General features: G+C 39.3%; 1 protein-coding gene across 1 annotated transcript in view; it reads right to left on the bottom strand.

Moving 5' to 3' along the window:
• Positions 1–26,125, bottom strand: part of Tmem117 (transmembrane protein 117) — a 419,705-nt gene that overhangs the window by 59,929 nt on the left and 333,651 nt on the right. Inside the window, exon 5 of the mRNA XM_035440837.1 lies at positions 25,744–25,903. Within this exon, the coding sequence (XP_035296728.1) occupies positions 25,744–25,903 (160 nt within the window). The remainder of the gene's footprint in view (positions 1–25,743; positions 25,904–26,125) is intronic.

The following is a 26,125-nucleotide window of genomic DNA, read 5'->3' as shown; positions in this document are numbered from 1 at the left end:
GTTTACAAACATATTTGCATAATTTTATTAAAATACTTAAATTCTTCCTTTAATTTCCTCCATAGTTCTGAACATTTACCTTTCTCGTTTCTTGTTTTATTTTCCTTCTTGGTTTCCTTAACTTCTTGCTGAGATAGCAAAATACAAGGCATAGTGATTATTTTTAAAAAATATTTTAATATTCTATTTCTACCACCTGTGTGTGTATGTGTGTGTAAAAAGGACAAAAATTCCTATTATATTTCTTTTAATTCTACATATTATAAGATTTGGCCTAGAATTATATAATCTAACATAATTAAGCATACCTTTGAATTTCTTTTAAAATTTATTATTTTATTTATTGATTTGTTTTGTATACATATATGCATGCTGTCACCTGCCAGTCACAGCACACAGGTGACGAGAAGATAAACAATGCTCAGTAGTTGAGTCAATACTCAGGTTTTCAAGGCTTGTAGAAAAGTACCCATATGTCCTAAGCCATCTCACTGATCCCTTGAACTTTGTCATCTATAACTATGTTCTATGATTTATTAAAAGATAAAATTCTAGACAGTGTGTATTCCTAAATAAATAAATAAAGTCTTCTTAGTCTATATAATGTTACTTGTATGAATATTTTCAAGGCTGAACATCTGGTATTTGATAACCAAATTGGTGTGCTCTTCCCTGGGGAAACTACCCCACCCTCTCTCAGTATTCCTTAGTAGCCTGTAGTTCTTTATGTAGGTCCAGACCTTGTGAACTGTCCCAAGTCCATGTTAGAATGCCTGTTAGTGTCATTGTGGTTCAGCTCATGCCTATGCAATATTGGTGAAACTTTATGGATGTAGGTTCTGACATTTCCAGGAGTCAATGTCATGGAAAACTCACTGATCCTCTAGCCCTAACCATCGTTTCATCCCCTCTTCCTCTATGATCCCTGAGCCTTGGGGAGAGGAGTTGTGTAGATGTATCAGGTGGGATTGGGTTCCATAACCCTCCATTTTTATTGGTTGTGTGTCTTCTGCAATGGTTTTTATATGGCGAAAAAGTAGTTTCCTTGATGAGGGGTGAAGACTACACTAAGTGTATATCTAGAACATATATTTAGATGTATATGTAAGGATATAAGGACAGGTATTTAGGGTTATGCTGCTTTAGTAAAGTGGAAGTTGTAGGTTCTTCTCCAAGATCCAGGACTTCACTAGCCCTGGGTATTTGGTTAGGTTCCTAGTACCAGGAATGATTTCCCTCTTGCTGAGTGGGCCTGAAGTCCAATTAGAGAGCTATTGGTCACCACCAATATATGTACCACTACTTCACCCTTAGGATTATTGTGCCATGCCAATGACTGATGTGGTTCACAGGCATCATAGCTGGGTAGGACTGTTGGTTGCTTCCCCAATTTGGAAGCTTTTAGGGTGCCTTTTGGTACCATGAAAATTATTCATCAGGGATGAGGTTTTTCAGTCATGCATGGTCTTAAATCAAACCTGTGATGCTACCGCATGGAACCCATTAAGGATATAATTTGACTTATGGTTTCAGTTCATGGTTATTCGATGGCTCTATTGCTGTGGGCCTGGGGATAAGGTAGAGAAGTGTGGCAGCTGCAGAGAAGACTGTTCATCTCACAGCAGCCAGGAAACAAGAAAAAGGGGATCAGGGAAAAATGAACACTCATTGACCTACTTAACACAAATGGATTAACCTATTGATGAGGTTGCATATTCATGATCCAAACATACTGTTTAATAACACTTAAACCTTGGAACCAACCTTCAACATGTGAAGCTTTGGGATTAGTTTATATACAAAGGATAGTGCATTCACACACACACACACACACACACACACACACACACACACACACACACACACACACAGGGAAACAGAGACATATACAGGGTGAGAGAGACAGAGACAAACACAGAAAAGAACTTTCATGGAATAGATCCAACCTCAAAGTATCTGGGGAATGAAACACACTACTAACAATTATGTTAATCACTATTTTTAAGGCAAAAAGAAATAAATCTTAATATGTTAATGTACTAACTAGGGGATGCATTTGATGTTAAAGTATGTGCGGTTTCACAGATTGTGTTTTTTTTTTTTTAGCACTAACTCTCAAATATCCTGCACAAAGTTAGTAAAACTCAAGACAATCAGAAAGTAAACTATCCTTCCTTTCATATAATATTATCTGGTTTATTGGAAATCAGGAGTCAGAGTCTCAGTCTTTAGCAAAGGATACCCCTGAAGGAAGAAGGATAGGATGTAAGAACCACTCTTACATCTCCATGGGTGCCTACTCCCCTCACATCACATCTGCTAGTCCCCCTTTACTATGCTTCCAGGCACTGTTGTGCTGTGAGTTTATTCCTATGATTCATGTTGATGCTTAGTCACCAGGGTGACAGTATTAACAAGTGACTTTAGGATGCTAATAATCACGAAGTAAAGCATTGATCCTGGAAGACACAGCCTCAAAGTGTGGGGCAGATTGGCACTCACCAGACAATGGAGCATCTAGAACTTCATTGGAGTCCCAACATCTAGGCTGCTGAGAAATATGATTTCTGTCCTTAGGTATCTCATTACATTGGCATAGATAGACTAAAATAGAATGTAGAGAAGCATAAAGTATTGGAGGCATTGAGCTTTAAATAATACCTTTAAATATCCAATACTTATATGTGTAAGCACATAATAGCTCTGTCAGCAGCTTCAGATATGTAATTATAGTTGTGAGAACTACTCTAGCTGACAGTGAGTCCAGTCGTGTTTACTCAAATCATTTTGGACAAATAATTTTGTAACAGACGTAGAATGCAGCATGAGAGGAGAACCACAGGGAAGAAAAGAAACTACGTTTAATCATTTATAAGTGCTTATGCTGTGACTGATGCCATATTTTACATCTATTGCTTATTTTAGAGTGCAGTGATGGTTTAAAAGAGGCTTTCAAAGGCAACCTTCAGGCATTTTTCCAAAGCCTAATGGATTTCTCTAAGACATAAAACCAGGAATCCAGAAATTATTTGTTTCTGGTTTCCCATAAAGCTTCATTAATCACTACAGATCACTAAAAATCAGTGAAATGCCATAAAAGCTTGCTTTCCATTTCCCTGAAAATCTAACACTGATATTTCCATAGCAAAAGGTCACAGAACTGAATGGATTAGATGTGTGCTAAGAAACAGATTGTCAGTGCATGGCAAGTGTGAGTGCACATAGAACATCACGTTACTGGTTACTGGCATAAGAACATTTTGTCCCTTGCCATCAAGTCAATATTGGTTTCTTTCCTATTTTAAAACCTTTCTGAGCGAGGTATCCCAGTCACAAAAAGACAGGCATAGTATGTACTCACTCATATGTGAATTTTAGACACAGAGTAAAGGATTGCCAGCTTGCAGCCCAGCTGCCTGAGAGGCTGGTAAACAAAGAGGACCCGAAGAGAGACATACATGGTTTCCTGGAGAAGGGGAAAGGGACAAGATCTGCTGAGCAAATTGGGAGCATGGCGGGAGGGGAGAGGGAACTAGGAGAATGAGAAGGGGAGAAGAGGTGGGGTGAAGAAGACATGATGGGACAGGGAGGTCGAGTTGGGGGAAGAACAGAAGAGAGCAAGATAAGAGATAATATAATAGAGGGAGACATTATAGGTTTAAAGAGAAATCAGGCACTAGGGAAATGTCTGGAGATCTACAAAGATGACACCAACCAACAATCTAAGCAACAGAGGAGAGGCTACCTTAAACGCCCTCTCCTGATAATGAGATTGATAACTAATTCATATTCAATCGTATAGCCTTCATCCAGCAACTAGTGGAAGTAGAAGCAGACACCCACAGCTAAACCTTGAACTGAACTGAAATCCAGATGCAGAGAAGGAGGACTGATGAGCAAAGGGGTTCATTCAGGCTGGTGAAACCCACAGAAACAGCTGACCTGAACAAGGGAAAACTCTTGGTCCCCAGACTAATAGCTGGGAAACCAGCATGGGACTGATCCAGACCCCCTGAATGTGGGTGTCAGTGAGGAGACCTTGGAAATCTATGGGGCCTCTTGTAGTGGATCAGTACTTATCCCTAGCATAGGAATGGACTTTGGGAGCTCATCCCACATGAAGGGATACTCCCTGAGCCTAGACACAAGGGGGTTGGCCTAGGCCCTATCCCAAAGAATATGACAGCCTTTGAAGACTCCCCCTATGGAAGGCCTCACCCTCCCTGGGGAGCATAAAGGGTACGGGATATGTAGGGCATTAGTTGGGGGGCAGAGGAAGAGGGGATGAAGAGGGACCTGGGATTGACATGTAAAATAATTTTCTTTCTAATAAAAAGAAACAATGTGAACTACGAGCATGCTCGATTATTGCTGTTTTCTTACATGTAATGAGAAGACTCACAGACATATGGAATCAGCATAATGTCACATATGGGACAAGTCAGACTCAGGACCCTGTCCTCCCAACACAATCCTACACAGCCTTTCCCCCAAAGTCTTTGCAGCAAATGCCCAGATGAGTCTGATCTTCCCAGAGCACCTGAGGAACTAAATCAAATATGTGTACTGCCTTGTTCCAAATGTGCTGTACAGTATATTACCACGTCTTTCTACATGTTTACTGCCCTGACAATAAGTCCCAATCCTAGTCTTATTTCTTCATCCCTCTCCTCTTCTCCTCCTCCCCACCCCCTTCTTCTCCTCTCTCTCCTCCTTTTCCCCTTCCTCCTCATTTTCTCCTCCCCTACTTCTTCCATTCATCTTCCTCTTCTCCCCCTCCTTCTTCTCCCCTTCTCCTTCCCAACAAAGCCTCTATGTTGCCACACGCTGAAGTCAAGCTCACATTTTTTCTGCCTCTACTTTCAAACTGCTTAGATGAAAAGCATGATCCACAACTCTTAGTTTTGTTTTATTGCTTAGACTGAAAACATTTCTCTTTAAATGCTGCAAGGCATTAGTTTTACAGCAAAATGATTTATTGCATGCAAGCTAATTAACACATATTACTGTTCAAATCTTATGATACTTGAATAATACAGTGTGAGTCCAGTGTCATCTACCTAATTCTTCCCAATGCTGTTGTGTAGGCTTGCAAACACACATATATTTTTAACTCAAAAGCAAACAACAACAACAAAATCAACAACAAAAACCTTCAACACAAATCTCTACTCACCACTTCCAAGGCTATATAGTTAAGTTTTTAGTCCCATGTGTGGAATCTGAAAGACTTCCAACAACATTTGATACATTTTAATGATGAGGGTTGAAAATTTTAGAATCTTTCTTGATCCAGGGTCTGCTGTTAATTAGCTGGATAACCCTGACTGTGCCACTTAACCTCCCAAACATGTACTTTTTCCTCTGTGAAACACACAAAATTCTACCTAATCTGTTGAGCTGCTGGGATAGTCAATAAGATAAAGAAAATGAGGATAACTTAGAAAAAAACGTTTAAATAAAAAGCATACAATGATTTTGCTCAGAGATTTAGTTCATTTAAAATTGATTATTTAACTTAAATGTATGCTACACATCTAGAACTTCTATCATGAATGTGCTAGGACTGTCTTTAAAGTGGCTCTGTATTTCTGAGTGCACTGGGGCTGAAGTTATCATCTTTCAGGTTCTTCAAACTCCATATCCACAGTGTCAGCCACTGTGGACTCACATGCTAATCCAAGCTCATCACCATGCCACTCCAAATGTCACTCGTGATGCCTGTATGTCCACTTCCTTCCTATTTAGTGAATTTTCTTCTTGCCTTTAAAGTGAAAAATTATCTATGGCAGCACCTGGAGTCCCTGAGAACTTACATAGAATATATTTCATTTTATAAAATGCCTGCTCTGATGTGTTTTTGTCTCATCAAATTAAAATCCCCTTATGGTGAAAGCCTATTCTGTACATTTTTTTAAGATTTCATAGGGTTGGCTGTGTAACTGATGACATTGTTTTCCTACCCCAGGTAATGCTTTGTGCAGTATTTATGAAGTGACAAACACTGGATCAAGAGCTTTGTTAGGTGATGAGGAAATGTTTGTCATCAAAAGAGCAATGGGGACAAAGGACACTATTATAGTCAGTGCCCACATATATATTTTACAGTCTCTCTGGAATTCCAAGTCCTTTAATAAGTGAGAAGACAGGTTTTCTTGAGTGTGACTTACTAAGTATGGAGCAGTTAGAATTGAAACTCAAGCCTATAGTGCTTCTATCATCACCATCTTCACTTGGTGAGTTAAAGTTGATCATTTATGAGACTAGAATTAGACATTTTAATGGCCCCATAGTTCCCCATGCCTTTCCACAGTAGAGATCACGCACTAGGATTCGCTGGTTTGTGACTGCTTCTACCACATCCTGATCCCAAAGGGTGGGGTCATTTTAAGCCAGGCATTTAATTTTCTTCATCAGGTAAATGAAATTTATCCACTCATTTTAAATCAGGACCCCTTATAAGAAACTGATGAAGACCTTTCCTGCCCAAACCACACAGCCTCGGATCAGTCAGAGATATGCAAATTACCTGGGCAGTTTTGACCTCAAAATTGTGCATAATTTTTGAAATATTAACAAAATTTATTCCAGTAATCTTCTACTTCTTATAAAATAGTTATAAAATATTCAAAGTGATGAGAAACTGAAGATGTACAAAATATTTTAATATAGCCTTTACATGAATTTATTTTGAATTTATAAATACTTTAAAGTGACAGATATTCCAAAAATGCTAATATTAGTTCATTTTTTATGTATACATCTTCTATGGAAATGCTGCTATTCAGTTTGTAATATTTTATTTTCACCTAAGAATAATGTGTGTAGGGCGGGGCATTAGTGGCACAGGCCTTTAATCCCAGCACTTAGGAGGCAGAGGCAGGAGGATGTTTGTAAGTTCGAGGACAGCCTGGTCTGCAGAGCCAGTGCCAGGATAGGCTCCAAAGCTACACAGAGAAACCCTGCTTTGAAAAAACAAAACAAAACAAAAAACCATAGTGTGTGTGTATGTCTGTGTGTGTATATGTGTGTGTGTGTGTGTGTGTGTGTGTGTGTGTGTGTGTGTGTGTGTGTGGTGTTGTTTAGTTTTATTTTTATAAGCCCTATCCAGAAGGTGATCCTACATGCAAACTTAATAGATTACCACTTCTTGGAGATTTAGATGTTAACTATACCTAGGTTATACTTTTTTATAGAGATTTTGAGAGGGGTGTAGAACAAGTCTGTCAGCAATAATACTGCTGTAAAAGAGTCAAAGAGATCCTCAAATAGGACACTCGATACCAAACCTAACAACCTGAGTTCAATTCTTGGGACCTACACATGACAGACAGATATAATCCATTCCTTCAAGTTGTCCTCTGACATCTGCATACATGCTGTGGCACATGTGAGTGCTTGTGCACACTTGTGCAAGCATGCTTGTGTGCACGCATGCAAATAAAAATACAATAAAAGTTTTATTCATATTTTATGATATGCTTATTTTACTACATTATTTTTTTAAATCATAGCTACCATCTATCATGGAACCTTAAGATGTGTTCATGCCTAGTCTGACTAAGCATACAATCTGGGTACTGTTGGATTCTTCAGAATGCTTATGCTTTTCCTTTGTGGTTTTGCATTATATTTAGGACAGTGCTATGGAGCTGTGGGATTCAAAATTATTTCCACATGGGATCCTGAGAGATGCTAAATTTTCTGGAATCTGCAATGTAATAGAAGATTTTCTGGTTGACATGTTCTTGTGCCTTTTATTGTCTTTTTCTGCCCTTCTGTTGGCTCTGTGACATCTCTGAAAGCAAGTGCTCTGAAAACTATGAATTGGATTTAACTACCAAGATGTATTCATGCTCCAGGCATCAGGGGGTCTCTAAAATCCTTATGCAACTCATGCCAGTCTCAAGAGTCATTGAGGGGATGTCTTAAGGAAACATGAAAATTTTATTTACATATCAGTCTTCGGTAACTGTTGCTGACCTTCTCACATTCGCTTGTGAATGGTCTACTGCCTTCCTGGTAATGATACCGTTTTTTTATAGGAGGCCTCCAGATGTTTCTAGAGCTAAAAAAACACAACACAACACAACACACACACACACACACACACACACACACACACACACACACACACACACACACACACACACAGTGAGAGGGAGAAAGAGAGAGCCCTAATTTTTTTAACCAGAGATGCCTGCTAATGTAAATTATCACATGAATTTTAACATTTGCTTTGTCTAACTAGAATGCAGTGCTGTAGCTGGTCTGTTAACTGCTAATAGTTGCTAGCTTTCTCTAGGAGTCACACACTTGCTGGCAGAATGCCATGCCTTCTTCCCATAAAACTTCAAAATCTAAATAGAGTTAAGGCTGTTTGCAGTGCTGAAATTTGTGATAGTTTTGATCATCCATGACAAATGAAGTTAATTCAACTCAATTTGAGCCAATGCAGATCTGAGATACCTTTACTATACAGCACAGTGGCTGAACAATTGGAAAACCACAGAAAATACAATGGCTGGTCCTTCAGGGACTGTGTTAGGTTTATGTCTGAATGTACAATAAATTCATTCAAATTTCTGGTGGGTTATGCACTGCTATGGACCTTCCAAAGGAACTCAGCTATAACTAATACAATTAATATCAACTCTCATGATGTCCTATAGTGAAAGAATAAGAGGGTTATTAAGTCACCTTGAGAAGTAGCTAAGAGTTTTGATCAACTAGAGATACTGGTGGGACTACATTTAGATGACAAATCCTCTGTTTAGAAATCATTTAACTGTCTTACTGCTCCATGGAGGGAAACACATTTGTAATCTGTCACAGAAATTCAGGCCTGGGCTGGCTGTTTAGCTTGCTGTGTGTAATGTGGCAGGATGCATTTTCTTTAATGGGCATTCCATGACGTCTTACTAACCAGCTCTGGAAGCGTGGAGAAATGGAATTAAAATACCAGGGGCTTCTGACCTCAGTGGTTGTGGAGTTCTAACTAACTAGGAATGGCAGCTGCAGAGCACGTGATTGTCTCAAAAGCTGGACTCTGGGGCGGCATCCCTGAGTGATTTTCCTGCAAGAAAAACCACAAGCCCTGCTTCACATTGCTGTGTAACAATAAGAAAAAAGAAGTCTCCTTCTACACAGCAGAATGGAAAATTACCTATTAATAGCCACAATGAAATATAAATATAACAGATGCTAAAATATGTAACGTGCTCATTATCCCAATGCACAGTGATTAACTATGAATATTCCTTTTTGTCATGCAAAAACATGTAAGTGTTTTATTGAGCATTGTAAGCATTCTTAAGCAAGTGAAAATGAATCTGTCTTTCAGTTAACATACTGTTTAACACCAATAAAATTTTCAGTGGAAGCATGAACATCTTCTACTTAATCATCGTGGTGGAAATTATGCATTTGGATTCAGAGCACAGTCTACCCACTCCTTTATATAACCCAAACAGCTTTAATTCTTTCCTTTTATTTATCTCCCTAAACACTGGGTTCCTGCAGATAGGTTTATGTCTGAATGTACAATAAATCCACTCAAATTTCAATAACTGCTAGAATGCAGGTTGTATGCAGCAATCTCCTCTCCAATTTTTAAGTGTTCATTAAATTTTTCTATTAAGTTTCCATTAATTTTCCCTTTTGAGATGTTGAGTACCTTAGAAGAGGGTATGCATATTGTCTTATTTCCCCACTAGACTATAGCTAATAAATATTAACTACATGGAAACATATGTTGGCACATATAATGTATCTCTGGGCATTGTGGTGACTTATCTTGAATAGATTATGGTGGTGGCATACGAGAGTGGATTATGGGAGAGAGAGTGTGGCTGGCTGTCATGGATTCTACCCTGACTGGAAAACTTTTAACTCATGTTAGAGGTAAGGTCAGTCGAGATTGCTTTTCTTTAAGGGTGAGGGCCCTGGTGGGTGACCTAAAAGGTCACACACATATCAAAGAGTGTATGAGAAGTAGCAACTGCACTTGATGGGTTAAAACAAAAATAGACACAAAGTTGAGTGGGTAAAGAAAAGGAAGTAGATCTGGAAGGAGGGGGCAGTGATTGTGATCATAATACATTTTAAGAAATTCTCAAGGAACTAATAAAGAAGGAGGGCATAAGAATGTGAAAGTGGAGAGAAAGTGTTTGGGAAGATGATGGAGAGAGCAAGAAAAATGAGTTGCTGAATATAATCCAAGTGCGTTACACATATGTGTGAAAATATCAAAAGGAACTCTGGTTTGTATAACTAATATATACCAGGAAACTTATCAAACCTTAGCATTCTGGCCATTAAAGGTTCAAAACGGATCTTAGTGGACTGGATTCAGCATGTTCTTTAGACAAAGTCATTGGGCTTAGCCTCCTCCATCTCCAAGACCAAGGCCTCTCACACAGCCTCTGTTTGGTTCCTCTCTGCCTCCTCCTTATTCTTTTATTTATCCTTTTCCTTTTATTTATAACATTTGAGCCCTCTGGATTATCCAAAGCAGTTTCCCAGCCTTGAATTCAGCTGAATACCAACTAATTTCATGGCGATTTTATTTCCTTCTCCATGGATACTTAACATACCTGTGGGTACCTGCAATGAGGATGTGACTATTTGGGAAATGGAGGTGAAAGTACCTACCACACCAGGTATATCCAGTCTCTGAGGGAGAGATCATGTTTACATGATCTCTTACAACCTTGAAGGAGTTGATGTTAAACTATCCACGTGTATTAGTATGTCAAATGGGCCAATGCTGTGTCTTAATTATATTTTTAAGTCCTTTTCTACATGTTATAAGATGTGTCTCAAAGAAGTGTTCAATATATTTATAGGTCTTTCTTCCATTAGATTCAGTACTGACAATTTACTTATCTCAAGCCCTTTAGGAAGGGCTTGAGAAAGTTCCATTGTATTCATACACAAGAAAATTTTTCTTAAAACATTTAAACTGGGTTTATACTTGCTGACAGATGAGGGGGTGCAGAACGTTTTGAGACTTCAAGCAGAAACACTGAGGGGGTAACAAAACACTATAGAATATTTTTAATTAACAAATTTTCAAATATGTTCCATTTTGTTTCTGAGCCAATCTCAGAAAATAAATGGAGTATTGTGTCATGAAATCTAAAGGTCAAACAGAAAGCATATCATCACGACTGAACATAGAGCAGCAGGGGCTCCAGGAGACCAGGCCAGTGAATGCCAGCCTCTCCATAGCAGGTTCTCAGGCATGAATCACTGAGCATTTTATTCCACCCAATTATGACCTTGTTATCTCATTCCCTCCCTCCCTCTACCCAGGACATTATGGATAGAGACTTTTCCAATTTAAAAATGTAATTTTATGAGATTCCTTGTTTCCTGGTCTCCTGTTTTCATTATTAAAACTGATACACTTCCTTCCTCTCCTCATCAAATACACCTCAATTTAAAATTTGTATTACAGAAGATGTTGAGGATATATTTAAAGATGCTTTTACCATTAATCTTGAAACTTTAAGTGAGACACAATACAAGTTATGCAACACAAACTAATGTGATTGTTAATTTTCAGCAATTTGCCATTGATAGCAGATGGGTGTTGTAATTTAATGGAGCGTTACAGATTGTGATTGAACCATAGTTTTCTTTCATTTAAAGAATTTTGAGAATCAGATTGTCATATTAGTACAGTTACTTTGAAAGAAATGGGGAAAGACACACACACAAACACACATATACACACACACACACACACACACACACACACACACACACACACACAGAGTAATATACCAGAGGCTGAAGAGATGGTTCAACTGGTATCTGGAAAGCATGAATACATGAGTGTTGAGCCCTAGTATCCACAATATACAAATCTTGGAGTTGTGACATGCACTTGCAATCTACGCAATGGGGAAGTGGAGAAAGAAGGATTCCTGGGACTTGCTGGCCAGCTTGTCTAAAATAAGAGTGACCCTGCCTCAAAACTTAAGATAGAGAATGATTGAGGAAGATACCTACAATCACTTCTGGCATTCACATGCATACATATGTGTATATGCAGCTGCACATATTATAAGTATACTGTATGAATGTGGGTGAAGGGTAAATGAGAATATGAATTGAGGCATAGGTTATATGAATATAAGGGAGAAAGAAAAAAGAGATACCTAGCAAGAACATAAAAAATGAATGTGACTGCTGAATCTCAGATATCTATAAGGTTAGTGTTTGTTCAGTGGCTTGGTAAGTGGCGTCTGCAAGAGTTGGTGACAGTTCTCCATGTTGACATGATAAAAACAGGAGTTATGCATGAGAAACCTAGCTGAACATTTCTGAGTGGTAACAACACATTCAGATCTGGAATTCAACAGAGGCATCAAGACTTGAGTAAGACCAGAAGCATAGGAATGGAAATCAACGGGGGTAGATAGAACTGCCTGAGAAATAACAGGAACAAGAAGATAAAAGGACTGAGGGCAGATGGAACGATGGGCAGCAAAAGTGGACTTGACAATTGGTTTGAAAAAAAAATTTACAGTTTGTTTTTAATCAGGAAGAAAAAAAGATGATTCTACATAGAAACCTAAGGAGGCAAAATGTCAGACACTGAGTGAAGAGGCGATCATAGGATAGTGAATGCACCCTTTGGTAGTCTTCTAAACTCATCTGTAAGTAGGAATCTAAAGAGAATGATGAGGTTGGGAAAAACAATGGCGAAACAATGAGAGAATGTGTATGTGGGTGTCATTATACTCATGTGATGGTTGGCTTTTGCCAAGTTGACACAAATATAGCCATATTTGGGAAGAGGAAATCTTAACTGAGAAAATGTCTTTATGAGACTGTACCACAGGAAAGTCTATGAGACACTGTCTTGATTAATTATTCACATAGGAGGGCAAATTTCATGGGGGTATGTCAGTGTTACCTCTGGGGAGATGGTCCAATTGTCTAAGATGGCTGAGTAAGCCTGAAGAACAAGCCAGTATGCGGTGTTCCTCCAGGCTCTCTGCTTCAGTTCCTGCCTCCAGGTCCCTGCTCTGACTTTCCTCAGTGATGGAATGTGACCTGAGAGGTGTAAGATTAAATAAACCCTTTCCTCATCCAAATTGCTTTTGATCATGGTACTATAGCAATAGAAACCTAAGACAATACATGTACAGATATACATATGTGCATACATGTACACACACATATATACATATACACATATTTACATGTAAGTGTGTGTGTGTGTGTGTGTGTGTGTGTGTGTGTGTGTGTGTTAATTTGCTAAACTTTTGTTGGGAAGCACTGAACATGATAAAGTGAAACTTTCCTGAGAATCCCTTTCTCCAGATCTGCTAGCTGAGGTAACTGCCAACTTCTCATCTCCTTTGTCCTTCTAGCAGCGTCCAGTCTCCTGGACTACTGTTCTCCTCTATACACAGGAATCACCTATAAGTCCTGGAAATGCCTTTGCTTCCACAGACTCTGAAGACCCCCCCCATGGAATGCCTTACCCTACCTGGGGAGCAGAAATGGTATGGGATAGGAAGAGAGTTAGTGGGGGACAAGGGAGGAGGGAAGGAAGAGGGAACTGTGATTGACATATAAAACAATCCTGTTTCTAATTTAAATTAAAAAATGAAGAAAAAAAACAACAAAGATTCTCCTGAGCATCCATACAGAAGCACCAGGAGAAGACAATTTCCTATTGTTCCATAAACCCATGTATTTGTGTCTTGAAGTATTGTGCTATAAAACTTTATTTAATCTAATCCCATACTTTATATCTTGAAAAACATACATACTAAGCTATTGAAATCAAGTGACAATGAAATACATGGCAAGCATCTCACTCATAAATACCATTTCAAGGGGTGCATTCACTATCCTATGATCGCCTCTTCACTCAGTGTCTAACATTTTGCCTCCTTAGTTTCTGTGTAGAAGCATCTTTTTTTTTTTTTCTTTCTGATTAAAAGCAAACTGTAAATCTCTCTCTTTTTTTTCCAAACCAATTGTCAAGTCCACTTTCCCTGCTGATCCTTCCATCTGCTCTTGATCTTTTTATCCTGTTATTTCTCAGGCAGTTCTATCTACCCCCGTTGATTTCCATTCCTATGCTTCTGGTCTTACTCAAGTCTTGATGCCTCTGTTGAATTCCAGATCTGAATGTGTGGTTACCACCCAGAAATATTCACCTGGGTTTCTCATGTATAACTCCTGTTTTTATCATGTCAACATGGAGAATTACTGTCATCAAATCTTCCAGACGCCACTTACCAAGCCACTGAACAAACACTAACTTTGTACCCAGCAAGAGTGTTACAGTCACTTATTAGTAAAACCCAATAAGAGTGATTCAGAGAAATCATGATGAGCCTCAGTGAAAACAATCCTGAACCAATCCCCAGTGATTCTGATGGCCCTAGAGAAGGTGGAGAAGCCAAGAGCCTGTAGCTTTAGGCAGCAACCCAAAAGTTTGCATGGCTATGACAGCGAGGAACTGCTATGGGGTGGAAATTATTAGATTCCAGGCATTACTCTGCAGTACAGAACAAGAAGCTTCTGCGATATGCTAATTAGAAACCACATCTTTGTACAGGGTCTGCTGATTCTAGTACCCAGGGAACATGAAAACCCTACTCTAGTGTAAACCTCAACTTGCAGGTTATGGCTATGCTACCTTGATTCTCAGACTTCAATCTCATCATTCATAATGGCATTACAATCTTCCTCAGAGAAATGGGAATGGACGTTTTAATTCAAAGACTAACACTGAAGAATGAATTAATTTTCTTCCATTGATGTACAATTTCCCCTTTAGGCTCCTGAGACAGGGTCTCACTATATAGCCATGTCTGGACTGGAGCTTGCTACATAGACCAATCTGACTTCCATGTTGTATAATTTTGATGTGTACTAACACCATACTTCAAATATTTTTTATAAGTACATATCACAAAAATTTATGAAATAGGTATCAGGAAAAACTTGGAATCTTACACATGAGAAAATGAATCCTTAAAAATGATGTGATTTAACAAAACTTCATGGTCACTAAGAAATATAGCCCTATTCCACTCTTATGTCAGAGTGTCCCTGTAACTCCAGTCATCATCCATCAGGTGCTTTGCTGTGTATATGGCTTAACCTGATATTTCTAACAGTACAAGGTTCCAAACATGTATGGATTTGGCAGTCCAAGAAAGCTGTTGGTGCAGTCATCATCATTTTGCTGATTCTAGACTTTATCTGTACGAGGTGAAATATTCTTGCTAGCAAAATTAGAAATAATAATAGCTGTTCATAAATAAGGTTTTGGCATGCTTCAATGTAGTTATCTAAGCATCCAAGATGGTACTAGCACATAGTAAGCATTTATATGCCACCTTTTCACTTTCCTTTTCTACTATTCTGTCTTCCTTCAACTAGCCTTATCCGAACAAGTAGCTTCTGAGATATGCTAATTAGAAATCACATCTCTGTACAGGGTCTGCTGATTCTAGGACCCAGGGAACGTGAAAACCCTACTCTAGTGTAAACCTCAACTTGTGCTCTTTCTAAATTCTCATTGTCACTTACACTATGAAGGATCACTATGGTGTCCTGGAGTTGGGCCCATATTTGAATATACTAGACCCTAGACCTGTAGCTGGGCACATTCCCCTGGGACTTTCCTGATGTCTGGATCCAGTGGAAATGGGGCCAGTTGTGGAAAGTACATGTAAGATCCAGGTCATTGTGAGGATCCACTCACTGTTCATGATCTCAGCTGAGTAATAGACCCTCTCTAGGCTGCTACACTTGTAAAATCAGGATGTGAGAAAAGGATCCTAAATGTTTCCTCTACTCTAAGCTTCTATCTAAAAATGGATCTTTCTAAACATTTAAGGCATGGGTTTAAAATGAATATCCTGAATTTCAGAGTATTTTTTTTGTATTGCTCCCATGATTTCTTATGGTTTACAAAAATTAGTATAGGAGCCCAGAGAAACATCCCACACGCCTGGCATTGTCCAATAAAAATACTAACAAAGAACTGGATCATCCAATTATGGAGATGACATTTGAGATGAGTGTTAGCTATAGGGCTTACCTCTAACCTCACATGTTCAATTCTGACCTGAAGGGCCAGCCATACTATGAGGCAGGAACCTGCCCCTGAAAATGCATGATGGAATATGTGAGTCAGTAGGGCACATTTAAAATCAAAGCAATGGAATCTTGAAATCTTGAAATTTGCGGGCAAATGGATGGAAATGTTCAGGAAACCATCCTGAGTGAGTTAACCCAGTCACAAAAAGACAAACATGGTGTGTATTCACTCATATATGAATTTTAGACATAGAGCAAAGGATTACCTGCCCATAATCCACACTGCCAGAAAAGCTAGAAAACAAGGAGGACCCTAGGAGAGACAGACATGGTTCCCTGGAGAAGGGGAAAGGGAAAAGATCTCCTGAGAAAATTGGGAGCATGGGGGGAGGGGTAAGGGAGCTAGGAGAATGAGAAGGGGAGAAGAGGATGGGTGAGGAGGACATGAGGGAGCTCAAAAATTGAGTCAGGGAAGAATAGAGGAGAGCAAGATAAAAGCTACCATAATAGAGGGAGCCATTATAGGTTTAAAGAGAAATCTGGCACCAGGGAAATGTCCAGAGAGCTACAAGGATGACACCAATTAACAATCTAAGCTTGGCACCAATTAACAATCTAAGCAATCCCCTGATAATGAGATTGATGACTACCTTATATGCCATCCTAGAGTCTTCATTCAGTAGCTGATGGAAGCAGAAGCAGACACCCACAGCTAAGCACTGAAGTGTACTGAATCCAGTTGCAGAGAGGGAGAAGTAATGAGCAAAGGGGTCAAGACCAGGCTGGAGAAACCCACAGAAACAGCTGACCTGAACAAGTGGGAGCTCATGGACCCCAGACCGATAGCTAGGAAACCAGCATAGGACCAACCCAGATCCCCTGAACATGGGTGTCAATGAGGAGGCCTAGGCAATCTATGGGGCCTCTGGTAGTGGATCAGTATTTATCCCTAGCAAAAGAATGGACTTTTGGAGCCCATCTGTACATAGAGGTTACTCTCTCAGCTTAGACACATGGGGGAGGGTCTAGGCCAGCTCCAAATTATATGACAGACTTTGAAGATCCCCCATGGAAGTCTTCACCCTCCATAGGGAGCAGAAGGGGGATGGTATAGGAGGTCAGTAGGGGTAGGGGAGGAGGGAAGGGAGAGGGAACTGGGATTGACATGCAACACAAGGTTGTTTCTAATTTAAATAAAAAATAGAAAAAAGAAAAGAAAAAGAAAAAAGTCATGTACCTCTAGTACATAAGTGGCAGCCATTACATAGACTTCACCATACTATAAAGTAGAGAGGATTGAAGGCTAGAGCCAAACTCTCCTCTTATGGTGAATACCAGACAGACACTGACCATAGAAAATAGCACACGTGTCAGGGAAACACAAAGCTGAAGGCATTGCTGCCTCCATGAAGCTGTGACAAAACCACTGTTCATTTGCTGTTGCCTAGAATCCATGTTTCCAGTTTTGAAGTCATGATCTAGATCTCTTAAAAAAACACTTCAGGGGGCTGGAGAGATGGCACAGTGGTTAAGAGCACTGAGGTGTTTTTCTAGAGGACCCAGGTTCAATTCCAAGCACCCATATGGCAGCTTATAACTATCTAACTCCAGTTCAAAGGGATCTAACATCTTTATGCCAATGCACATAAAATAAAGTTAAACAAATAAAAAACACTTCTGAGAATGAAACATTTTGTTTTAGGTTGAGATAAAACTTGAATGCCTTTCTTTTTACACTATTGTAATCAAATATTATATTCTTCCGAGTTACTTGCCTCCACTTTATCCATAAGGACATGAATTATCTTCCCTGCTCACAATAATCCCTCACAGAACATACTGCCCATTCAAAACCTGCCTAATATTATCTACCAAACAGACTAGTCATTTCATTTTCCAACTGAATATACTTATTACTGTAGTACTCATGATACAAACCTAAATGCCCCCATCCCTGTCTCAAGTCCTATTTTGCCTTCTGTTGCTACACTGAAGCACTGTCAAAACCCAACATGGGGAAGAAAGGGTTTATTTCACATCACTTTCCAGGTTGTGGTCCATCACTGGAGGAAGCCATGCAGGAACTCAAGGCAATGCTTTGCTGGCCAGCTCAGCCCTCCTTCTTATACCAAGACAACCTGTCTGGGATAGCACTGAACCCAGTGGGGTCACTCTATCAGCTAGCAACCAAGAAAGTGCCACATAGACTTGTGAACAGGCAATGTGACAGGGGCATTTTCTCCACTGAGGTTCCTCTTCCTATTGGACTCTAGCCAGGGCACTTGATAATGCTAAGTTTTCTAGTTCTCCTACAATCTTTTGCTACATGTCAAGACAACTCCATGGCAAACTAAGTATGGTTAGTTCTACTGCTTGGAGACCAAACACTGGAGCTATTCAGAATAAGATTCCCTTCTACCACTCTAATTGAACTGTCTCTCTCCCACACTGGACCAGGAGTTTTGTGGCAACGAGAAAAAAAGTGGCAACAAAGTTACAGTCCAACCCCATAGCCATGTACCATGATCAGAGAAGCCATTTACTGTGAATCCGGATATTAATCAAGGTGTAAACCCTTTACTCCAGGCCATCCTGGAGACCAAGGATAGGAACCACCATTGTACTGTTTTCAGATGGCAGTGCAAGGCCTCAATAGTAAAGGTGCTGGCAGAAAGCATTATGAAAAGAGTTCAAAACACTTAGAAGAAGTTCTATAAAACATTCCAAAGGCCAAAGAGCACATTAAGTCGGGTAGACAGACACTGACAGTTGACAGTGTTCTTTGCAAATTTCCTGTAAGCAAAAGCAGTTGGAAATATTTATTCTGAAAATACATTTCAATTTATCAAAGCATTATGGCTATTCAATTAAAATAGACATGTGCTTGTGGGCTCTGGCCTGCGTTATGAAATGATTGAGTCTGCTTTGTGCACAGAGAGCTAAGGAGTGTTCTGCTAAAGTTGGATCAGTATGATTTAAAATAAAGTCTATTAAATGACAGTGTGTATTTTTAACTGTCAACCTGCTTCAGAACCACACATAAGAGAATACATATTTCAAATCAGTTACATAAGAAAATATTTGTAGCATGTAATTTTCATAATTAGTCTTCTATGTGTTAAGAATTGCATCTGAGTCAATGTCACATATGCTCAAGAGCTTTCTGACCAAGGTTTCTTTTTTTAAAAGCTTAACAGGGTAAATTATTCATATTTTATTTAGATACCTAATCACTGTAAGATGATACTTCAGTGCAAATGACCTCATATAATACTAGTGTTGACTCATCCTTGCACTGTTTACAAACAGTTTTACCTCTTGAAATATCACACACCATTTGGCTTTCGTGAAATAATGATATTTTCACTCTGTTATTGATTCTTCCATTCAGCAAAATAGCTATGACAAAAAGCAATGAATTAAAGATGAACTGTGCAAGGATAAAACAACTGGTTAAACAATTTCCTTTTCTTCAAGAGCTTGAGTGTTTTAGGAAATAATTGTTACAAAGGTAGACAGGCATATAAATAAATTACAAAGGGGAGAATTAAAAAGATGTGTCAACCATATGAGGATTCACCAACTCTTATTCTTTGATTTTTTTCTTTTGGACAGCCTCTCCTCTGCATGGCTTCACAATACCTTGGTGTACATAAACCTAAGTGATATACATATATAATTTAATATACATAGATATAGATAAATAATCTGTAGTTTCTACCATTAACTTCTAGTCTTTCTTTGTCTCTTTGTTAAAATGTCATTTTATTTCTCACATAACAATTATATATACTTACAGGGTGCACTATGACCTAATGTATGAATAAATTGTGTGATGATTCTAGTCAAGTTCAAAAATGCATTCATCACCTCGCATATGTATCATTCCTTTGTGGCTTGCCATAAAACCATCCAAACCTATTCTTGTCAGCAATTTTGAAAGGCATAACACATTCTTAGCTATGGCTTCCATGCTGTGCATTAGACTCCCAAGGCTTGTTGCTCCTAACTGAAGTGTCCCATTCTTTCACCAAGATCTCCCTTCCCTCTACTCGCCAGAGCTGCATTTCCACATGCAGTAGAGTAGTTCACCAAATGATATGGGAACCATCACAGCTACTAACGCTGTCATAGCTATCATGGGCAACTCTCCTTCCAACCTCTCTAAAGGAGTCCTGTTATTTCTATTTCTAATTAATAGATGCTTTCTGTGTATCTCTACTTCTGCTACACTAGTGAGACTCTTAACATGTCATACATAAAAGAACACATGTCACCATGTAAACCTGCCCTCCTTTCCTAAAGGGTTGAGGTCTTATTGTCTGTGTGGTACTGGGAATGAACCCCAAGGACCTACACATGCTAGACAAGAGCTCTACTGCTGAGCTACAAGTCCAGTCTTTTGATTGCCTTCTTTTAGTATTGCTTATTCTAAAGCATCCTCAACTTTCAAGGAAAACTTTTTAAAAATAATCATTAGTTTTTAATCACTTATTGTTTAGAACTCAATTGTCTCATCCTTATCCTTAGGCTGAGTTCCAAAGGCTTCACAGATCCTGTCAGTCCTGTCAGGGATATGACTTCAGTCTGCTGCAGACTTCCATCATTTCAGGTCACATGAGTATTCCCTCACTGTACAGTTAACCCTTCTGAGCACCAACTAAGACTGAAGCAGAATTCATTACAATATTGAGTCATAACCAACTTATGAGTAGACACCAGGCTCAGCCCAGCCTAAGTAAGTGTCCAATCTCAGAATCACACAGCAACAAAAGGGCAGGGCCAGAATCGCAATCATGAAAGGCAGACTTCAGTGCCCACACTCTTAATCATCATGTTCTACTATCTGGATGGTAGCTGACTAACTAAGCAACATTAGTTTGGGGTTCCACCAGCACCAAAACTGCATAAGCACAAATGTTCCTACACTTAAACACACACTTACAGATACCTTTTCATGATTTCCTCTGCTTCCTGTGTGCTTGTTAAGCAGTTACTACTAGATTATGTCAGTCTAGTTAGATAATTTCATCTTCTTTGTAATACTCTCTATAGTCCAGTTACAGAAATCATCTATGAGTGATGAAGAATAGATGAAAACTGAATAATGGACATGCTCCATCAAACCTCCATGGTCCTTACCACTTCTCAATTCTGCCCAGTCACTGCTTCCCATGGATATTGGAGAATTAGAAGCATCATTCCCTTCTTTTGGTTCCCCACACTTGTTTGACTTTTCTTCTTCCTGCTTGCTTTCTTCTCCCTACACCCTCCCTTCCTTTTGCTGTCCAGTGTGGGAAAAAAGCACAGAATCCCTCTTATTTTATGAAGACAAGTTCCTTTCCTCTCAGCCTTCAAGTTGGATGCAGGGATGCCTGAAATAGGGGTGGGAAAGGATTTGGAAAGTGAAAAGAGTACTGATGAGCCCTTTCTACTTGAAGACTTCTAAATATTGGCAATCTTCCTTAAAACGAACAAATCCTTCACTCATACTTCTTCTATTAAACCATAAACCATGCTATGCACCCAGGGGCTCTGTAGACTACATCCTCAGGATTTTTGAATTCCATTTCCTCTGTCTTCTTTCCCCAGATACACACTAGGAATGAATTTGTTTTGTTTCCTGTCCTACCTGAACAGAGCAGTTCATATCTGGATGGCAATGCTGCTGCCCTGAAGAAAATGGTCCCATGGGTGGTTCTCTGTTTCAGACTTGCCATCCTCTGCTCTTGCCATTTCCTTGAAAACCCCCTCTATCTACACCTGTCTATATTCATCTTCCCTTTGTGAATTCCTTTGACATTTTCTATTTGTTTTTTGCACAATCTATTTTAACTCTTTATGTCCTACATTTGCCCTTTTATCAACTGATCAGAGAAAGAATGGGTGGCACACACTGCAAACCAAATACTTAAGCAATGAAATAAGGGAGGGCATACAAATCCAATGATATCACAAGAAACACTAAATAGAATTGGATAGGATAGACTTTCCTAGGATAGATACTTTCTTTAAAATTTACTTGTGTTCTATAACACATTGATATCTTATGAGTCATGTGTCATTTCCCTGAAATCTTTTTTGTCTTATTTCTGATGACTTTATCAAAACCACAGAAAAATATGAAACAACAGAATTTAACAATAAATGCAGAAATCCTATTTCATGAATACATGCAAAATAATTACACTTCCTCTAAAGGACAGATACTTGTTCTACCAATTTTGTTAAAAAAAAAATAGGATGTTTATAGAAACCGTATCAAATTTCTAGGGCTGAGGAGAGCTCAGGGTAGAATCCATGCTTATCATGTTCCAGCCTTGCCTTTAACTCAAAGACACTGAGAAGAAAAGTCTAATTCTTTACTTAATTTTTGATTCAAGTGTAACATTGCTTTTCTGTAGCACAAGTGGCAATCTCCTGTCATTAGAAAAGCCCAGTGTAAATTGCTTTTCAATCATTTAAATATTCTGAAATGCTGGCGATCTTAATGAAAGTGCGCCTTCAGTTTCCCCTGATTTTACTACTTTTTCATTTTTCTTTCATCTGAAACATGATTTACAGCATGAATTGGCCCACAGTTTGTTGGGCCTCAAACTTGTTAGGACATTTGTATGCTGTGCTTTCAAATGCCTTAAGCACATATGCATTCTGAGACTATTTCCTGACTTGACTCCATTCCCCACGTGTGCTGGGTCCAAAATGTCTGCATGGTGCCCATAGAGGACCACAGCTGGCACAGGACTGGGGCCTGAACTTCCACTTGTACATCCTCATCAAGCAAGTACTGTGGGCTACTCCTGTGCATGGCAGTAAGGAGAGTAGAGAACACAAGAGTGAGGAAAAGGCAGCACGCTGGCTTGCCATGTGGTGAGAGGAGCTTTGGAAGGACCAGTGGGGAAGTGGTAAGGTGCCTTCCAGAAGGGGGACTGTAATCATCTTCAGTGCCCAGTAGAGCAGGGAAAACACAATCTGTCCAGGAGAAAGAGACTTCTAGACATCCTGGGAATGAGCACACTGGGATGAAGAACAGAACATCTAATCTTCTTTCTGAGGTAGCATGGAGCACAGGATACACAGAAGGAAACACAAGCAGCCCCACACAGTGAAGGGTGATAAGAGATGAGTAGCTGGTTAGGAACTTTATTTTGGTACCATGTAGAGCTGCTGATGTTTGTGATTGAGAGGTGACTTTACAGGTCATTTCTTATTGGAAGATTGTGAAATCCAGCTGCACAGAGAATGTGGTAGAAGGGAAGAGGAGGAAAAATGTTCAATTGACTCATTGATAGTAAAGAGGGGAGTCCACACTAGGATAATAATAAAGAAATGAGAGGGAGAGTTTGGGGCACAAGAGACAGACAAGGCTACATGTGTCTGTCAACCTTGCTCACACATGGAGAGTTGGAGAACAAAGCAAAGGAGCTAAGACTTCTATCTCTAGGCATCTCAGTGCCTCTTCCTTTTACTAAATACCCATCAACTTGAGTTTTCTGGACCCAATTTCCTCTTTGCTTTCAGACTGCATCTCTATCCTTGGTTTTAGTTTCCCACACTGAGTTTGTCATTCAGGGATCGGTGATGGACAGTCCCTGGAGAATCAGCATGGAGCACAAGAACTAGAGTGGTCACCCTCAGAGGTGACCCTTTGCTTCCTTATAAACTGAAAATTGAAAGGTGCTGTTTTGCTGTAGGAGGGAAACAGAAAGCAAACGTGAACGAAGATGAGAGATGGAGGATAGTGGCTAGATCTGAGTTTCCTGTTAACTTCAGTCTAGACTTTCAAAAGACAACTACAAGCTTTCTCTTGAGAAGTTTGGGATGCCCCTATAATGCAGAAATACCTATCCCCCTCTGATGAAACTGCACTGGCAGGCTTGGTGTTACTTGCAGCCACCACGGCTCAGATTGAGTTGTTCCTAAACATAGACTTTTCTTTCACCTTGTCAACTGGTCTCTAGCTATTTTGAACACATCAGCATTTTGCTGACTCTACGTTTAAATACACTTAAAAAAATCTGGAATGCCTTTTCCAACCCAATCCTGCTGTCTCTGTGAGTATAAATTCTGGCTATCTTTCCTTTCTCCTGTTTGTCTTTATTGAGCACTTTTTGAATGAATATATAATTTGTAAAAATTCTAATATTGTGTATTTCCATTTGAAGTGAAGTTATTTAGAAAAATACTTAAAATTTGCATAAGTGGGGAAGAAGGGAGGGGTTTCAGTGTCAGTCAATGAAGGAGTATTCTCCAGCACATAAATCTGAACAAATCAAAGGAGACAATCATCTATTTGGCTGCTAGAACTCTTCACTGTAAAATGGGGTCAGGGAGGAACCAGTGGGCCATTTAACCAGAGTGAGAATTTAACGTTTGAAAGAAAATTAGTTGGGAAACATGATACAATGAACTAGATAAAAGGAACGCAGGATGTATTATTGCATAAGTACTACAAACTCAATTTGGAGCTCTGGTGAAGAGGTCTTACAGCTAATGAGAGGTGGACCTGGAGTCTACCAATGCCTGACCTCATGCCCAAAGCTTTCTCTACAATGCTAAAGCATCTTACAGAAAATGAAAAGAGAAGCATCTGTTTCTAGAATAGACAAAAAGTTTTCAAGCTTATGTCTTCAGGTAGCTTTAAACTATACTGTATTTTAAAATATAACCCATTAGAGACAGTGATACACCGTAAGTACCACATTGAAGCCAATGCCCAGGGTATAGAACAAAACAAAACACTATTGTTCTGCTCTTCAACAACACAGAATTGCTCTCATAAAGGCCCCTCTTTGCCTCTAGAAACAAAAATCCAATCTGCTATCCTGTGAAATCTCACATAAATTCAGAACACAATGGAGCCTCCTTTCCCTTTGGCAATGGCAGCCATTGTTCTCATGACTTATAGTGCCTCAGGAGGGGAAACAAAATTGCCTTATAAAAGCAATAAGAAAATGTCTAGCAAATGGATAGACATTTAATGAGCAAGATAAAGCACCAAGAAAATAGCAAACGTCTTTTTCTGTCTCTTTCAAAAGAACACTCCTATACCCTAAGAGCTCACACCAGCAGCTCTCACCAGTCATCATGCTCAGTAGCATGGCGGTGTTCTACAAAATATCTATTGCTAAGCAGGGTGGAAATACTGTGTACAGGAAACAGAAGAGTCTGTGGTGAACACTGAAAAACCATCATTTTCATAACCAGAAAATCGCTTTCACATCACTCCATTTCGATGACTGCAACCCCCTCAGTGCTTTGACAGTCATATTTCTATGCATTGCTGGCTGGCTTTCTATCGTTTTCATCTTTGAGTACTTTGCTCACAAAATGGCAGTTTTCGGGTTCTGTTTTTGTCTTCTTAAAATTTACATAAGCAGGGAAGAAGGGAGGGGTTGCACATCAACCCTTCCTGATAATAATAATAATGCTGCATTGTTATCAGGCCCTGCCTAACAGTCATAAAAAGAATTACTACTCCCCCCGACACACACACCCAGCTATCTTCTGCCCTGTAAAATTGCTGATGAAATGATTAGAGAAAGCCCCATTAATCACAACTGTAAACTAAGTTCTTCTCTAGATGTGTAGAGCCCATGCTTACACTGAGAACAAAGCATCGACCAACTTCAGAGAGAGCAGGGAAATGCAAACACTTACCTGCATCACGATAAGAAGGTCAAAGACCAAGATGAAAGAAGCAAGGAATGCTCTGGAAACCTCATCACTGGGCAAAAATCCACGATTCAGTTTGTCCCAGCTGATCCAGTCGGTTGTGATGACAAGTACCACCACGGAAGTCAGGGTAAAGAGAACAGTCCTGCAATGAACAAGGCATTCATCACACAAAGACACTGATACAAGTGCTCGGTATCTCTCCTATACTAATTTCTATAAATACCCATCCCAAAGTGTAGTCCCTGAAAGACAAGAAAAAGACATCAATTGGGTGTTTTATTTCAAAAAATGGTTAGGAGGCTATGATAACATCTCTTCCAAGATATCCCTGGAAGAACATCATGATGACAATTATGAAAGAAAT

This window comes from Cricetulus griseus, chromosome 2 (genome assembly GCF_003668045.3).
Source record: "Cricetulus griseus strain 17A/GY chromosome 2, alternate assembly CriGri-PICRH-1.0, whole genome shotgun sequence".
NCBI classification, from domain to species: Eukaryota; Metazoa; Chordata; class Mammalia; order Rodentia; family Cricetidae; genus Cricetulus; species Cricetulus griseus.
The sequence above is the reverse complement of the archived record's forward strand: the minus strand, read 5'-3'. Positions and strand labels throughout refer to the sequence as shown.